The 19,213-nt window shown below is 46.2% G+C and overlaps 1 protein-coding gene across 1 annotated transcript in view; it reads right to left on the bottom strand.

Moving 5' to 3' along the window:
- LOC144598008 (di-N-acetylchitobiase-like) overlaps positions 1 to 15,637 on the bottom strand; it is a 28,761-nt gene extending 13,124 nt beyond the window's left edge. The window contains exons 1-4 of the mRNA XM_078407875.1: positions 15,548 to 15,637; positions 9,170 to 9,363; positions 6,431 to 6,599; positions 5,378 to 5,475 (exon numbers count right to left, since the gene is read on the bottom strand). Of these exons, the coding sequence (XP_078264001.1) occupies positions 5,378 to 5,475; positions 6,431 to 6,599; positions 9,170 to 9,322 (420 nt within the window). The 5' untranslated portion in view covers positions 9,323 to 9,363; positions 15,548 to 15,637. The remainder of the gene's footprint in view (positions 1 to 5,377; positions 5,476 to 6,430; positions 6,600 to 9,169; positions 9,364 to 15,547) is intronic.
- Between the last annotated feature and the right edge of the window lie 3,576 nt (positions 15,638 to 19,213).

Here is a 19,213-nt window from a genome sequence, read left to right as displayed (position 1 = left end):
ATCAATTTGCATACAGGGCAAATAGATCTACAGAGGACGCCATCTCTCTGGCTCTTCACACTGTCCTGACTCACCTAGAGAGACAGGGCACGTACGTGAGGATGCTATTCATAGACTATAGCTCCGCCTTCAACACGGTCATCTCCACCAAGCTCATCACCAAACTCCACCAGCTAGGCCTTAGCTCGTCATTATGTGACTGGATCCTGGACTTCCTGCTGGAACGACCGCAGGCAGTGAGAATGGGCCCGCACCTGTCCTCCACTATCACCCTGAGTACCGGCACACCACAGGGCTGTGTTCTGAGCCCCATGCTCTACTCCCTCTTCACACACGACTGTGTTCCTGCATTCGACACCAACACCATTGTCAAGTTTGCAGATGACACAACGGTGATCGGGCTGATCACCAACGGGGATGAAACAAACTATAGAGCGGAGGTGCAGAACCTGGCGGACTGGTGCTCGGATAACAACCTGTCCCTAAATACCACCAAGACCAAGGAGCTGATCATCAACTTCCGTAGGTCACATAACGGGGAATATGCCCCGATCTCTATCAATGGGGTCAGTGTGGAGAGAGTGTCCAGCTTCAAGTTTCTGGGCACTCACATTTCGGAGGACCTAACATGGTCCAATAACACTGCTGCGCTGGTCAAGAAGGCACAACAAAGACTGTTCTACTTAAGAACACTGAAAAAGTCTGGTCTACCCCAACAGCTGCTGAAGACCTTCTACCGCTGCACCATAGAGAGCATCCTAACGCATGGAATCCCTGTGTGGTACCTCAGCTGCACGGAGGCAGAAAGGAAAGCTCTACAGCGGGTAGTCCATAGAGCTCAGAGGGCCATCGGAACACAGCTACCAGACTTGGAGGGCATCTACAACACACGATGCCTCAGAAAAGCCACCAGCATCCACAAAGACTCTTCACACCCCTGCAACAGTCTGTTCGAACTCCTTCCATCGGGCAGACGATACAAGGCCTTCTATGCCCGCACCTCCAGACTCAGGAACAGCTTCATCCCCAGGGCCATAGCTGCTATGAACCGGTCCTGCTGAGCCGGATGGCCACAACGCATAGATCAACTTGCACTTTACCCTGTCCAAAACTGTTACAACTGTTCGTTTCGTTGGGTTGCTGCTGTCTAAATTACCTAAATTAGTGCATCGTATGGGAGGCGCATTCCCAATCTCGTTGTACCCCTGGGTACAATGACAATAAAGATATATTGTATTGTATTGTATTGTAAGTAAGGAAATTTGTGTTTGGTAGATTATTTCTTTGTTGTAACAATGCTTCTTGGCAATAAATCTTATACCGTTGGAAAGCCTGTTTATTTCCCTTTTAAATGGTGCCACATTTGTAAGGAACATGCATTTGTGGGATGAGCAGCAGAGCTGAGTATGTGGGTTGCGCCCATGAAAAATCTGCCAAATCTTCTCTGCCAATGCCAAACAGCTTATTCTGCCATTGACTCTTGTTCGGTGTTGTTTGGTGGATTGGATGATTGAAGTCTGAAGAAACAAGACATATTGGCAATTTAACAATTTATTCATTTAATAAACAGGAGCCTCAGTAGCGTGTGGAAGAACCATACACAGCCACAACAGCCTGGCACCTCCTCCTCATGCTGGTCACCAGCCTGGTCACACACTGTTGTGGGATGGCATCCCATTCTTCAACCAGCATTTGTCGCAAGTCAGCCAACGTGGTTGTGTTGGTCACTCTGGCACGAACAGCACGCCCAAGCTGATCCCACAAGTGTTCAATGGGGTTGAGGTCAGGACTGCTGGCAGGCCATTCCATCCTCTCCACTCCCAAATTCTGGAGGTAGTCTCTGAGAAACCCTGCTCTGTGGGGGCGAGCATTGTCATCTTGGAGGATAGAGTTCGGTCCCAGACTGTGGAGATATGGGATTGCCACTGGTTGCAGAATCTCATCTCGATATCTCTCTGCATTGAGATTGCCTCCAATGATGACAAGCCTAGTTTTTCCAGTGAGGGAGATGCCGCCCCACACCATCACACTGCCTCCACCAAAAGATGTTACTCTATCGGTGCAGCAATCAGCATAGCGTTCTCCGCGTCTTCTCCACACTTTGACCCTATGATCCAACTGCCGTAGGCAGAATCTGGACTCATCGCTGAACATAACGTTCCTCCGCATGTTCAGGTTCCAGTGCACGTGTTGCCGACACCAGCGCAAACGGGCCTGACGGTGAAGGGCAGTCATGGCAGGCCTCCTGGCAGCCCTATGAAACCGGAGATCGGCTGCGTGCAGTCTGTTCCGAATTGTCTGGGCAGAGAGCCGTCGGCCATATCGTCCTGCAATCCTTGACTGCAAATCTGTAGAAGACAGCCTACGGTTCCTAAGTGCTGACAGGGTGAGGAAACGGTCTTCTTCGGGTGTTGTCTTCTTGGGACGCCCACTTCGCGGCCTGTCTCTGACATCCCCCGTTATATGGAACTTGGCCTTAACTTTGGAGATGGTACTAGGGCTCACTCCAAATAATGCCGCAACTTGGTTTTGCGGAACACCAGCTTGAAGTTGCCCTATCGCACGGGCCCTATCCAGATCAGTCAAACGTGGCATGCCGATTCTTGGAGCAGACACCTACTGACCACTGTAGCAGGGCCCATGCTCACAGATGCTGCCAATCAGGTGCCAATCAGGCACCTGATTGTCAGCACCTGGAGCTACCAGAAGCTCAAAACAAGAGTCAATAGCAACAGCAGAATAAGCTGTTTGGCATTGGCAGTGAAGATTTGGCAATTTTTTCATGGGCGCAACCCATATACTCAGCTCTGCTGCTCATCCCACAAATGCATGTTCCTTACAAATGTGGCACCATTTAAAAGGGAAATAAACAGGCTTTCCAACGGTATAAGATTTATTGCCAAGAAGCATTGTTACAACAAAGAAATAATATGCCAAACACAAATTTCCTTACTTTTTGTGTTATGTTTATATGATATGATATGATAAAGAGCAACAGAAGATAACTAAAAAGGCAATACGGGGAGAAAAGATGAGGTACGAGGGTAAACTAACTAATAATATAAAGGAGGATAGTAAAAGCTTTTTTAGATATGTGAAGAGGAAAAAAATAGTCAAGGCAAATGTGGGTCCCTTGAAGACAGAAGCGGGGGAATTTATTATGGGGAACAAGGAAATGGCAGACGAGTTGAACCGGTTCTTTGGATCTGTCTTCACTAAGGAAGATACGAACAATCTCCCAGATGTTCTAGTGGCCAGAGATCCTAAGGTGACGGAGGAACTGGAGGAAAACCACATTATGCAGGAAAAAGTTTTGGGTAGAATGATGGGACTGAAGGCTGACAAATCCCCAGGGCCTGATGGTCTGCATCCCAGGGTACTTAAGGAGGTGGCTCTAGAAATTGTGGACACATTGGTGATAATTTTCCAATGTTCGATAGATTCCGGGTCAGTTGCTGTGGATTGGAGGGTAGCTAATGTTATCGCACTTTTTAAGAAAGGAGGGAGAGAGAAAACGGGAAATTATAGACCAGTTAGTCTGACATCAGTGGTGGGGAAGATGCTGGAGTCACTTATAAAAGACGAAATTGCGGAGCATTTGGATAGCAGTAACAGGATCGTTCCGAATCAGCATGGATTTACGAAGGAGAAATCATGTTTGACTAATCTACTGGAATTTTTGAGGACATAACTAGGAAAATGGACAGGGGAGAGCCGGTGGATGTGGTGTACCTCGACTTTCAGAAAGCCTTCGACAAGGTCCCACATAGGAGATTGGTGGGCAAAATTAGAGCGCATGGTATTGGTGGTAGTGTACTGACATAGATAGAAAATTGGTTGACAGACAGAAAGCAAAGAGGGGATAAATGGGTCCCTTTCAGAATGGCAGGCAGTGAGTAGTGGGGTACCGCAAGGCTCTGTGCTGGGACTGTAGCTATTTATAATATAAATCAATGACTTGGACGAAAGGATTAAAAGTACCATTAGCAAATTTGCAGATAATACAAAGCTGGGTGGCAGTGTGAACTGTGAGGAAGATGCTATGAGGGTGTGCAGCGTAGGTTCACTAGGTTAATTCCCGGAATAGCGGGACTGTCAGATGTTCAAAGACTGGAGCGACCAGGCTTGCATACACTGGAATTTAGAAGGATGAGAGGACATCTTATCGAAACGTATAAGATTATTAAGGGGTTGGACACGTTAGAGGCAGGAAACATGTTCCCAATTTTGGGGGAGTCCAGAACCAGGGGCCACAGTTTAAGAATTAGGGGTAGGCCATTTAGAACTGAGATGAGGAAAAACTTTTTCAGTCAGAGAGTTGTGAATCTGTGGAATTCTCTGCCTCAGAAGGCAGTGGAGGCCAATTCTCTGAATGCATTCAAGAGAGAGCTAGATAGAGCTCTTAAGGATAGCGGAGTCAGGGGGTATGGGGAAAAAGCAGGAACGGGGTACTGATTGAGAATGATCAGCCATGATCACATTGAATGGCGGTGCTGGCTCCAAGGGCCGAATGGCCTACACCTGCACCTATTGTCTATTGTCTATTTGGATCAATTCTGACAAATTTGGCAGGAGGATTGCCCCGGGTAACACTAGCTTACCAGACCTAATAGTGCAAAAACCAAAGTCGATAGTGCAACTGAATCAAGGTCCTTAGTGGATCATAGTTGCTGAGGTAGGGTTGTGGCTATTTCTTATATGACTTAATGCTGGATTGCAATAATTGATTAAACTTGGAACAAATTTTGAAGTAGTCCATCCACAGGACAAAACAAATATTGAGTTGTTCACTTCTCCCTTCAGGAAGAAGGTCCAGGAGTCCAAAAACTGCAACATCCAGGTTCACGAACAGCAAAGATTGACACACAATGCTGGAGTCACTCAGCAGGACAGACAGCATCTTTGGAGAGAAGGTATGGGTGACGTTTCGGGTCGGGACCCTTCTCTTCCCAACAATCATCAGGCTGTTGAAAACTACGAACTGCAACTAAACTCTTAACTACGAACTGCCTGGGTTGCCCTCGGGACTTTGAGCTTTCTTTTGATTTTGCACTAAATCAGATTTATTTATTTACTTTACTTTTTTTCCCTTTGTTTATTATATTATCTATTGAGTACTGAAAACTACAAAGTTGTTGTGCTGCCACTGCGAGTAAGAATTTCATTGTTACATTTTCAGGACATACGACAATAAAACACTCTTGACTTAAAATTCAGCGGTGTTCTTATGGACCAATCAACATGCCAAAGGAATGAGCGATCAGTGAACTGATTACGTTACTATCTCCTGAGATAGTTCTCCAGAAGAGAGTTACCAGGACTTTGCAAGGCCACAATAAAAATGAGAAAGAATGTTTATTTGATAGGACTAACTTACCTCACGAAAGTGGTTGCAAGTGAAGTCATAGCCTGACCATGAAACTCCCATCACGATCTTTCTTGGGTCAATGCCCTTATGTATAAAGGAAGAGAGACCTGAAAGAGCAAAAACAATTATTTGGATTTCAATTAGTCTCTTATACGGGTGCCAGCATATTACCTGTTTTCTACAGGTCTTGAACTTCTACAGGCGTGTAGTAAAGAGCATATTAAATGTTTGCATCACAGCCTGGTCTGGGAGAAAGCAGGAACTGATTCTGGATGATCAGCCATAATCATATTGAATGGCGGTGCTGGCTCAAAGAGCCGAATGCTCCTATTTTCTATGTTTCTATGTTTCTAACACGAAAGCCCAGGAACGAAGGAGATTGCAGAAAGTGAATACCGCCTGCTCCATCATAGGTACTGACCTCCCACCATCACAGTGATCTACAAGAGTCTCTGCCCCAAACAGACAGCCAGCAACGTCAGAGACCCACCCTGGTCACACTCTCATTTCACTCCTACCATCGAGAAGAAGGTTTGGGAGCCTGAAGTCGTTAATGTCCAGGTTCAGGAGCAGCTTCTTACAAACAACCATCAAGTTATTAAATGCTACAACCTCCCACTAAGCTCCAAACTACACGGGGGCATTGTTTTGTCTTTGCATTATTAGTGTTTTTTATATACCAAACCTTTTTGTTGATTACGGTGTTGACAGCGTACAATGTTTAGTATGACAGGAGGATAGTACGATGGCGCAATGGTAGAGTTGCTGCCTCACAGGGCCAGGGGCCCGTGTTCGATCCTGTCTAGGCCCTCTGTAAATTGTCCCTCGTATGGAGGTTAGAACTAGAGTAAGGAAATCGCTGGTTAGCGTGGACACGGTGGGCCGATGGGCCTGTTTCCACACTGTAGCTTGAAAACTAAAAAAAAAAAAAACTAACATCTGTTGTGCTGCTGCAAGTTAAAATGTCATTGTTCCGTTTCAGAATATGTGACAACACAACGCACTTGACTCTCTCTTTTGATGCATTGAAAGTGATGCATTGAAAGATCTTGTTGAACTTACCCTCCAAGACATAGTGGTAGGAAGAAGATGGCTTTGCAATACATCCATCCAAGTATGCCAGAATATCAAAGGATGTCACAAATATAATGTCACTTTGGTCTAAGATTTCTGGAAGGATATTGCAATGTGTTGTAAAGCAGCTTAAACGCCAAGGGTAAATAATTGCGACCTAAGAGTAAAATGTAACAAGAAGTTAATATAATTTCCTACCACATATGCAGTGCCCTCCATAATGTTTGGGACAAAGACACAGCATTTATTTATTTGCCTCTGTATTCCACAATTTCAGATTTGTAATAGAAAAAAAATCACATGTGGTTAAAGTGCACATTGTCAGATTTTATTAAAGGCCATTTTTATACATTTTGGTTTCACCATATATAAATTACAGCAGTGTTTCTACATAGTCCCATTTCAGGGCACTATAATGTTTGGGACACATGGCTTCACAGGTGTTTGTAATTGCTCAAGTCAAGTCAAGTCAAGTCAAGTCAAATTTATTTGTCACATACACATACTCGATGTGCAGTGAAATGAAAGTGGCAATGCCTGCGGGTTGTGCGTTTAATTGTCTCCTCAATGCAGGTATAAGAGCTCTCAGCACCAAGTCTTTCCTCCAGTCTTTCCATCACCCTTGGAAACTCTTATTGCTGTTTATCAACATGAGGACCAAAGTTGTGCCAATGAAAGACTTTTTGGTTTGTTGGTTAATTAGCTTGGTATAATGTGAATTGTCCCTAGTGTGTGTAGGATAGTGTTAATGTGCGGGGATCGCTGTCAGCACGAAATCGGTGTGCCGAAGGGCCTGTTTTTGCGCTGTATCTCTAAAAACAAAAAACCCCACAAAGTGATGGGGTATCTCAGTGAGTCAGGCAGCATGAAGGAGGATCTGAAGGAGGGTCCCTTTTTTAAATAGCATGCAAAACAAAGTTTCCCATTGTACTGTGTATGTGACAATAATAAACCTAAACAGCCTGCGCAAACCCAGTTTATGTGCTTGTTCAACATTTACACCATCCAGGTTTGGACTACAAATAGCAAGCCAACGGTCCCTTTGCTGCTCCCACGTCTCTGACCCAGTGACAAGGGAGGAGGGTTAAGTCGCCCTGTCAAGTGGGAGCTGAGATGTGATAACCCAGCACTGAGCAGGGTCACCACAGGCTTCACCACAGCTCAGCAAATCCATCACTCCATTCAGGGCAACAGTCCTGGAGTGTGCACATTTTAACAGCAAGTAATTTCCCTCTACCAACACCCCAAAAAATGCGGTGAGCAGTTTCTTTAACTGTTCTGATTGATTGAACGATACACCATGGAAACAGGCCCTTCGGCACACCGAGCATGCCAACCATCATTCACCCGTTCACACTAGGTCCGTCTTAACGCATGGCCGTCTTAATGGCAGGGCCGTCTTAACGCATGGGCCTGATGGGCACTTGCCCGGGGACCCACGAGCATAGCGGCCCCATGCTGATCTGTGTATGTTAAGTGACTTGCAATAAATAAATACTACTTTAAAAATGTAGGTTCAATAAGTGCTTTTTTCGCAACATTTTCGGTCACTAAGTGCTTCTCACAGCGATCTGTAAGTGCTTTTCGCAACAATGTAGCACCCTAAGTCCATCGCTAAGTGCTTTTTGGTAAGTGCTTTACGCCGGCACGACAGGGGGGGGGCTGGTAGGGAAAGGGGGGTGGGGGAGAGTAACGGTAGGGGCCCCAGTACACTGCTTTGCCCGGGGGCTCATAATGCTGTAAAAACGGCCCTGGTCCCTACACACTAGGAGCAATTTTACAGAGGCCAATTAACCTACAAACCCGCAAGTCTTTGGGATGTGGGAGGTAACAGGAGCACCTCGAGGAAACCCACGCGATCACAGGGAGAACGTGGAAACTCCACACAGACTCCACCCGAGGTGAGGATCGAACTTGGGTCTCTGGCGCTGTGAGGCAGCAGCTCTACCAACCTTGCCACTGTGCCACCACTTTGCTTGGTTAATGCTTCATTAAATCTCAACCTAAGTCACTGATATCAACATTGGGATATTTCTGAAGGCTTTGGGATGGCACAGCACATTTATAAATATTTGGATTGCCAAAGAATAGAATGCTACTGACGTAAAGTGGGCGAACGGGATTCGTGCAGATACGCACAACGGTACCAAGGACATTGTAGGCTGAAGGGCTTGGTTCTGTGCCTCTGCCTGTATACATCTATATTGTCAGCTGGCCTAACCTCACTGATAGGCCTTAATGGAGTAAATAAAGGGAGATAGAATATAATGTGCTGGAGTAACCAAGTGGGTCTGGAGGACGCTGATAGGTGATTTTTTGGGTCGAGACACTACTTCTGCTTGAAAAAGCCACCAGACCCAAAATGTTGCCATTCCATGTTCTTCAGAGATGCTGCCTGACCCACTGAGTTACTCCAGCACTTTGTGTTCCACACAAAACGCCAGCATCCACAATTCCTTGTGTCTTTAAATGAGGGGAGATTGGTGTCGGTCTCAAGAGGGTGTTACCAGAAGCCATGATCAGCCATGATCACAATGAATGGCGGTGCTGGCTCGAAGGTCCAAATGGCCTCCTCCTGCACCTCTTTTCGATGTTTCTATGTTTCTTAGCCACAGCTCTAAACTAAACCGTGAAAAACAATGTTGCAGAGAGACGCATCCATTAACTGCAACTAAAATCTATGATTGCTATTGATATTCACACAATTGTTGAAGCATGTTTCTTTACCAGAGATCCAGGTATTTCTTCATGGAAACCCTTTACGATTTCTTGCATCAAGACATTTATTCTACTGTACGTTTGCCCATCTGTTGTAATAGATCTGTCCAAACTCAAAATTATACCATCCATAAATAATCTTTTTGATATCTCGATCCACATTCTCACGGTTCTTTTTTCAACGTCTGCATTTTTTATGGTTCCTGACAAAGGGTGAAGAAACAATATCAATTAACCAGCAGGGTACAAAGTGCTGGAATAACAGGCAGCATCTCTGGAGAACATGGACAGGTGACGTTTAAGGTCAAAACCCGTCTCCTTCAGGTTTCTCAACTTGAAACATCAGTTATCCATGTTCTCCAAAGATGCTGCCTGACCTGCTGAGTTACGATGCGATAGAACTTGATTTATTCCAGGAGGGAAGTTCATTTGCCACCAGTCATTAAAAATACAAAATACATGAAATATAAAAATAAAGTGACGAGTGGTCAGATATTGGGGATGTGCAAAGATTAAGGAGGTGGGTGGGGAGGGGGGGGTGGTAGTCTCAGCCTACCTCATGACAGAAGGGGGAGGAGTTGTAAAGTTTGATAGCCACAGGGAAGAAGGATCTTGTAATGAAGTGATCATACCAACGCTGTAATACAACACATGGCTTTTAATGCAACACTTACATCACAGGAGGTGCAGTACATTCCATCTCCGAGCTGCTACACCTACTGACTGACACAGGCAAGTTCTTAATATATATACAGCACATAATGGGCGGGGCTACTACTAACAAACACTACGATTGGCTAGCATGCAATAGCACATCTACATCACTACTAACAAACACTATGATTGGCTAACATGCAATAGCCCATCTACATCTCTTCTTGTAGAAATAAAGAAACAACGGTAGGTTAAACACTGAACAACAAATGTAAAGAACATACTAGCAAAGTTATACAAAATCAACGGTACACAAAATCGCCATATCTAACGGGTGGCCTACAAACCCGTCCGGTCCTCGTGCGGTACGAGACCGCCTCACCTCCTTTCGTGGGAGAACAAGGGGAGGAGAGTGGGGAGGCAACAGGCGACATGACAGGACTAGTGGGAGATAAAACGGGCGCGTCAGGCACCGACCGACGCGGGGAACCCGCGGCAGGAACAACGGTTGGTGGTGAATCAACGGTGGGAGCAAACACGAGATGCGGGGCGTCACGACTCGGAGACGCAGGACGCGGTTCCTTCACCGGAAGGATGTGTTGACGGTTGCGTCTGTAGATGGCCCCATCCACTTTGACCAGGTATGAACGTGGCTCCGTGGAAGGCCCGTAAATGTGTCCCAGTCGTGCATGGCCCTTGTCGGTTTGCAGACGAACCACTTGCCCACGTGCAAGAGGCGTGAGCGGCCTACTGGACCTGTCAAAAAACCGCTTCTGTGCGTCCCGGTGATGCTGTAGCTGCCGCTGCACCACGGGCGGAGACCGAACATGCGGCTGGAGCAGCTGCTGGGAGACAGGCAGGGGAGCACGGGTTTGGCGAGACATCAGACGCTGGGCTGGCGAACCTAGGACAGGATCTCGAGCAATGTTTCGTATATTGAGTAAAGCCAGGTATACGTCAGATTTGGCAAGGTAAGCTCGTTCCATGAGCTGTTTCGCACTCCGGACGGCGCGTTCAGCGAGCCCATTGGACTGTGGGAATTCGGGGCTACTGGTAATGTGTTGGAAATCCCATCGGTTAGCAAAATCCTTAAAACGCTTGGCTGGTGAACTGCCTACCATTGTCAGACTGAAGACGTGCAGGGGATCCATGTGTGGAGAGGTGCCGTTGCAGCTTCTCGATCACAGCCTCCGAGGAAATGGTCCGCAGAAGGTCTATCTCGAACCACCCCGAGTAAGAGTCAACCAAAACCAGGTAGTGTTTCCCGCGCCACTCGAAAATGTCGGTAGCCAACGAGGACCATGGAAGAGACGGGACCGGTTGGGGCAGTAGGGGCTGCTTCTGTTGATGTGGTGCCAGGCTGTTGCAGACAGCGCACGTTTCGGTTCTTTCACGTATGTATTTCGTCATCCCGGGCCAGTAAAACATGCTTTGCGCCCGTTGAAGGGTTGCCTCGGTGCCGGGGTGACCCCTGTGGACGTCGTTGTAGTATTCGTCCCGAAGTGCGGCTGGGACCACCGCTTTATGGCCCTTGACTATGATTCCGTCCTGGAGCACTAGTTCGTCGCGAACCAGGAAATAGGGGCGTATCTCAAACGAGGTATTTGATTGCTTGTGGGGCCAGCCGGCCCGTATGACTGTGGACAACAATTGTAAAGTCTCATCAGCAGCCGTGTGTTCGGCTAGGCGGCGTAAACGATCAGTCGGCACAAATGAGACCTTCATGACCGAGAACTCATCCTGTTCGGAGAGGTGCTGTTCATTGATTCTGCGCGGGGCTCTGGATAGCGTATCTGCTATGTGCATGTCTTTACCCCTCTTGTAGACGATCTGGAAATCAAACCGCTGCAGCTGCATTATCATCCGTTGCAACCGTGCAGGGGCAGCGTGAATCGACTTGTTTAAGATAGTGACCAGCGGCTGGTGGTCAGTCTCGACGGTAAAGGTCTTGCCAAAAATAAAGTCCTTGAATTTGGTGCAGGCGAAAACCACTGCGAGCAGCTCCTTTTCGATCTGCGCATAACGCTGCTCGGTATCAGTCAGAGTACGGGAGGCATACGAGACGGGCTGGAAGCCGCCACCAGTCATAGTCTGCAGGCACGCAGCGCCTAACCCGTACTGGGACGCATCGCAGGTGATGGTAACCGGTAGTGCCAGATCAAAATAGGAAAGGGTTGGTGCGCTAGCTAGCTGTAGCTTGAGGGTGTCAAAAGCCTTTTGGTGCTGCTGATACCAGGACCATGCCGCGTCTTTGTGTCAGTTCGCGCAGGGGGGCAGATAATTCGCTAAGGTTGGGGATAAATTTCCCCAAGTAATTAACCATGCCGAGGAATCGTTGTAAACCTACAACGTCGGTAGGAACCGGCAGCTCATTGATGGCTGCAGTTTTCAGTGGATCTGGTCGGAGACCGCTGCTGGTGAAAACATATCCGACGTAAGTGACCTCAGGAAGGCGAAACCTGCACTTTAGTGGATTCAGTTTGAGATTAATGTCCCTGGCGCTGTCGAGTACACGCTTCAGATTAACATCGTGTTCAGCCAGGTCGCGACCGTAGATAAGAATATCATCAACGATGATGGCGCACGGGTACTCCGCAAACAACTGTTCCATGGTACGTTGGAAAACTTCGCTGGCGGAGTTGATGCCAAAAGGCATCCTCAGAAACTTGAAACGGCCAAAAGGTGTGGCGAAAGTAGTGAGGTTGGACGAGTCCGGGTCAAGTGGAATCTGCCAAAAAGAGCTTTTGGCATCCAGGACCGAAAACACTGCTGCGTTACCAATCTGTGCAGCTACATCTTCTGTGGTTCGCATAGGGTAGTGAGGGCGCTTGATAGCCGTATTAAGATCTCTGGGATTGAAGCAGATGCGGATCTCCTGCTTATTTTTCTTAGTTGCGACAACCATTGTGGAAACCCAATCAGACGGGTCAGCTACTTCGGCAATAACACCCATTGAGACCATGCGTTTGAGTTCATTGTATATTCTGTCACGCATGGCATGTGGAACCCGATATGGCGCTCGGACCACAGGAGTGACGGCAGGATCCACAGTGATGCGATATGTGGCAGGCAGCGTGCCCAGTTCATCATCCAAGAGGTCTTTGTAATGTGACAGTAGCTGTTGAGTAGGCTCATCAGCGAGGCATAGTTTGTGGACCGCGTGGCCGAAAAACACCAGGCCTAAATCGCGGCATGCGTTGATACCGAGCAACGTCTCTGAATTTGATGCAACAATGTAAAACAGCAGGGTGCGGGTCTGCTCACCAACAGTGCACTTTAGAAGAACCTTTCCAAGTGGGTGCAGGATCTCTCCCCCATAAGCCCGAAGCGTTGAGGAGGCTTTATCAATACACTCAGCAGCGCGAATTTTGTCGAACGCAGTTACTGACATAACGTTGACCTTCGCACCCGTGTCTACCTTGGCGAGTAGAGGCCTGCTATTTACAAACACAGTTACTGCAGGGTCAAGTAGCTTGTTAGACGGAGGGAAGAGGGAATGAATAACTAAACTGCTATCTGCACTGATGGAGCAGAGCGCGGTGGCCGACCCCTGTGAATCGTCATCAGCGAATTCCTGTTGAAGCAGGTGCAAACTGGCCTTGGGAACATTAGCAGTCACACGAGAACGACAGCACCTAGCAAAATGGTTCAACTTTTTACAGGAATTGCAAGTCTTTCCGGAAACAGCACAGAACTGACGACCCTTCGCATGAACATAGTTGCAATTCAAACAGCGAGCATCAGGCGCGTTAGAGGGTCTGCGGGAGTACATTCCAGCTCCAAGCTGTTGCACCTACTGACTGACGCAGGCAAGTTCTTAATATATATACAGCACATAATAGGCGGGGCTACTACTAACAAACACTACGATTGGCTAGCATGCAATAGCACATCTACATCACTACTAACAAACACTATGATTGGCTAACATGCAATAGCCCATCTACAGATCTCCTGTGGCATTCTCTCCTGCATCTTGGTGGAACCAGTCTGTTGCTGAAGGTGCTCCTCAGGTTGACCAGTGTGTCATGGAGGGGATGAGTTGTATTGTCCAGGATGCTCTGCAGTTTGAGGAGCATCCTCCCCTCCAAGACCACCTCCCAAGAATCCAACTCCACCCCCAGCACTTTGTGACTTTGTGACAGGTGTACGGTAAAGAGCATATTGACTAGTTGCATTACAGCCTGGTTTGGCAACTCGAATGCCAGAACGAATGGGATTATAATACTCCTGCTATCGGGAAGAAGGAACAGGAGACTGAAAAATGTTGGATCAGGGTTCAGGAATAACCTCGTCCCCACAACCATCAGGCCAACACTACAAATTCCAATTACACTACAAACTATGAACTGCCTGCATTGGCTAATGACTTTCGGCTTTGTTTTTCTTTTTGTACTATGTTGTTTTTTAAGTTTATTTAAGATTTTTATTTTGTGTTGTTTATAACATTATCTATTGAGTACTGTGTTAACAATCCTGATGTGCTGTTGCTGCAAGTGGAGGGAAATGTATAGATAGATGATGTTTTGGGTCAGGGCCTTTCTTCAGACTGATGGGAGTATTGGAGGATAAAGCTGGTTGAAAGAGATGAGGGAAAGGTTGGGGCAAGAGCTGATAAGTGATAGGTGGATACAGGTAAGGAGGGGTCGATTGGCAGATGAGCCAGGTGGGTGAGGGAAGGGTGGAGATTATAATGAAGGCTGGAGGTGATGGAGATGATCACACTGAAGAAGGATCCCAACCCGAATTATGCTGGAACAACTCAGCAGGTCAGGTAGCATCTGTTGAGGGAATGTACAGGTGATGCTTCAGATTTGCACCTTTGTTCGGACTGTAGAAGGGTCCCAAAGCAGGATCGAAGGAAGGGTCCCGACCCAAAACATCATCTGCACATTCCTTCCACTGAAGCTGCCACGCCGCCCAGCGATCGTCCAATTGTGTTATTCTACATTATCCATCTTTCTCAACTACTACACACTGAGGGAAATATACTTACAAACCCAAATGTCTTTAGCGTGTGGGAGCAAATCAGAGCACCTACCACCAGAGGGGTTATGATGGTGTAGTTGTACCTAAGATCTGGCTGAAGGAAGGGAAAGGATTAGGTACACAGTCAAAAAGAAGACAAAAATGGAATTCATATGGATAAAGACAGAAGCTAACAGAAAATCAGTCACACGAATGGATGTCATCTTCAGACAACCTGATTGTGGAAGGGAAGAAATGTGCAAACAAATTAGAAAAATTAACACAAAATATAAGATCACAATGCTAGAACTCAGCAGGTCAGGCAATATCTGTGGAAGGAACGGATGGACCATGTTTTGAGTCACGGCCCTTCTGGCATCTGAATGAGGATCCTGACCCAAAATGTCGTCTGTCCGTTCCTTCCATAGTTTCCATAGTTTAGTTTATTGTCACGTGTACTGAGACGAGCTTTTATGCAAAAAGCTTTTTTGTTGTTGCTCTCCAGTCAGCAGAGAGACCATACATGATTACAATCAAGCTGTCCACAGTGTACAGATACAGGATAAAGGGAATAACGTTTAGTGCAAGATAAAGTCCAGTAAAATCTGATTAACGATAGTCTGAGCTGAGTTCCGCCAGCACTTGGTGTTTTATCCAATGAATCTACTTTTCTGGCTGCCAACTCAAACCGTAACAGCAACTTCAATTAAGTCTTTCAATGGTGATCACAAAATGTGCTCATCCCTTTGTTGCAAAGTTACTTACCGTAATAGAGGACTCGAACATTGTGTGCGTGGGCATGACACAGAAGCTCAGGAACATATGCAGCAACATTAACAACAGTTGTAATCTTCGACCAATCATAATACCTCCAAAGATTTCCGCTTGCATGAAATGCAAAGACCTGGAACACAGATAAAGCTGTGAATACAATTTAAAGTATCCTTTCCCAAATATCATCAATCCCTCGGGTTCTGGGATAATCAGGTGCCCGTGAATTACTTTAGTCTGAATTAAATCTGTAATCAGTGTTCATGTTCTCCATGGACACTGCCTGACCCATTGAGTTTCTCCAACACTTCCTATTATTCACAAGATTCCAGGTGCTGGAATCCTGAACAAAACACAAAATGCTGGAGGACTGAAGAACAGCACCTCATATTCTGCTTGGGTAGCTCACAACCCAATGGTATAAAACTCTCAAATTTTAGGTACCCTCCTACTAAAATCCCCCACAACCCACCCTCCCACTAAAATCCCCCACAACCCCCATTTTTCTTCCATCTCACCTCCAACACTTCCCTTGCGCCCCAAGTAAACCCACATATATCTATCCTCCCCCCTCACCTCCTGCTACTTTCCTCCCGCTAACTTTCCAATTTGCAACTCTTCAACCCTGTCTCATACCTGCTTTTCTCTCTGGCGTTTATTCCAACCATCTGTCATAGAAATAGAGAAACATAGAAAATAGGTGCAGGAGGAGGCCATTCGGCCCTTCAAGCCAGCACCGCCATTCATTGTGATCACAGCTGATCATCCACAATCAATAACCCGTGCCTGCCTTCTCCCCATATCCCTTGATTCCACTACACCTAGAGCTCTATCTAACTCTCTCTTAAATCCATCCAGTAATTTGGCCTCCAGTGCCCTCTGTGGCAGAGAATTCCACAAATTCACAACTCTCTGGGTGAAAAAGTTCCTTCTCACCTGAGTTTTAAATGGCCTCGCCTTTATTCTAAGGTTGTGGTCCCTGGTTCAGGATTCACTCAACATTGGGAACATTTTTCCTGCATATATCTTGTCCAGTCCATTTATAATTGTATATGTTTCTATAAGATCCCCTTCATCCTTCTAAACTCCAGTGAATACAAGCCTAGTCTTTTCAATCTTTCCTCATATGACAGTCCCGCCATCCCAGGGATCAATCTCATGAACCTACGCTGCACAGCCTCAATTACAAGGATGTGCTTCCTCAAATTAGGAGACCAAAACTGTACACAATACTCCAGATATGGTCTCAAAAGGGCCCTATACAACTGCAGAAGAATTTGTCTACCAAATCCCCCCTTGTCTGGATTCATCTACTACCTGCCAGGCTTTGTCCTGCCTCTTCTCGCTTCCTTCCCCCCTCACCCCCCCCCCCAATCCCCATAATCAGTCTGTAGGATCCCCACCCGAATCATCTCCTATTCATGTCCACAAGAGATGCTGCCTGACCAGCTGAGTTATCCAGCACTTTGTGTCCTTTTATGTATTAACCAGCATCTGCAGTTCCTTGTTTCTATGGTTATATGTCCCAGTTCTTTTCTAAGTCCTGCTACAACTTAATTCAATGACCTGCGTCACACACCTCAACCCCGATGTCTTTTTTGGGTCCCAGGGATCGACACAGGTCTGGGTCCTCACATAGACAGTCTTGTCCAAAGCCACAGCCCAAGCAGAGTGCGACCACAGCCAGGACCAGTGTGGGAGCCAAACCCCAGCACATCCTCTCAGTCTCCGCTCAGCCAGAGATGGAAATCCAAAAAACAGCCACATTGTTTATTTATATATGGTAATGTCACTGACGATGACGACAATCTCTGTGTAAGTGGGAACAATAAATGACTGACGCAAGCTTTGTGCTGTCTGTTGTAACTTTGTATGAAATGTTCACCTCTCTCCTCTCTCAGCCTTGAGCAACTTGACTCCACAACCCTCTGTCATCACTCCCTCTGCAATTTAGCCACAATTCATCCGTGGGAATGAAGAGACATAAAGTGCTGGAGTAACCTAACGGGTCAGCCAGATTTAACAAGGGAACTCAAGGTAAAGGAACTGCTAGGAGGTAGTGACCATATATGATCAGTTTTAATCTGCAATGTGAGAGAAGGTTAAATCGGAAGTGTCAGTGGTGCAGTTGAACAAAGGGGACTATGAAGGCATGACAGAGGAGCTGGCCAAGGTCGACTGGAAAAAGATCCTGGCAGGAATGACAGTGGAACAGCAATGGCAGGAATTTTTGGGTATAATCCAGAAGATGCAGGATCATTTCATTCCAAAGAGGAAGATTCTAAGGGGAGTAAGAGGCAACCGTGGCTGACAAGGGAAGTTAGAGATGGAATAGAAATAAAAGATAAGATGTATAACATAGCAAAGAATAGCGGGAAGCCAGAGGATTGGGAAACTTTCAAAGGACAACAGAAGGTAACAAAACGGGCAATACGGGCTGAAAAGATGAAGTGCAAGGGAAAGCTGGCCAAAAATATAAAGAAGGATAGTAATATCTTTTTTAGGTATGTTAAGAGAAAAAGATTAGTAAAGGCAAATGTGGGTCCCTTGAAGGCAGAAACAAGTGAAATTATTATGGGGAACAAGGAAATGGCAGAAGAGTTGAACAGGTACTTTGGTTCTGTCTTCACAAAGGAAGACACATACAATCTCCCAGATGTACTAGAGGACAGAGGATTTAGGGAGACAGAGGAACCGAAAGAAATTTGCATTAGGCGAGAAATAATATTGGGTAGACTGATGGTACTGAAGGCTGATAAATCCCTAGGGCCTGATGGTCTGCATCCCAGGGTACTCAAGGAGGTGGCTTGAGAAATTGTGGATGCATTGGTGATCATTTTCCAATATTCTATAGATTCACGATCAGTTCCTGTGGATTAGAGGGTAGTTAATGTTATCCCACTCTTCAAGTAAGGAGCGAGAGAGAAAATGGGGAATTATAGACCAGTTAGCCTGACATTGGTGGTGGAGAAGATGCTGGAGTCAATTACTAAAGAGGTAATAACGACGCATTTGGATAGCAGTAAAAGGATAAGTCCAAGTCAGCATGGATTTATAAAAGGGAAATCCTTCCAATGTTCTCTCGAGTTTGAATCAGTTCCTGTGGACTAAAGGGGATCCAATGTAATCCCACTTTTTAAGAAAGGAGGGAGAGAGAAAATGGGGAATTATAGACCAGTTAGCCTCACATCGGTAGTGGGGATGATGCTTGAGTCAATTGTTAAAGATGATATAACAGCACATTTTGAAAGTAGTGACAGGAATAGTCAAAGTCAGCATTTTTGTGAAGGGGAAATCATGCTTGACTAATCTTCTGGAATGTTTTGAGGATGTAACAAGTTGAATGGATAAGAGAGAGGCAGTGGGTGTGGTGTATCTGGACTTTCAAAAAGCCTTTGACAAGGTCCCACACAAGAGATTCGTATGCAAAAGTACAGCACTTGGTAATGGGGATAGGGTATTGACATGGATAGAGAGATGGTTGGCAGACAGGAAGCAAAGAGTAGGATTAACGGGTTATTTTCAGAATGGAAGGCAGTGACTAGTGGGTTGCTGCAAGGCTCAGTGCTGGGAACCCAGTTATTTACAAATATATTATGATTTAGATGAGGGAATTAAATGTGACATCTCCAAATTTGCGGATGACATAAAGCTGGGTGG

This window comes from Rhinoraja longicauda, chromosome 11 (genome assembly GCF_053455715.1).
Source record: "Rhinoraja longicauda isolate Sanriku21f chromosome 11, sRhiLon1.1, whole genome shotgun sequence".
NCBI lineage: Eukaryota > Metazoa > Chordata > Chondrichthyes > Rajiformes > Arhynchobatidae > Rhinoraja > Rhinoraja longicauda.
The sequence above is the reverse complement of the archived record's forward strand: the minus strand, read 5'-3'. Positions and strand labels throughout refer to the sequence as shown.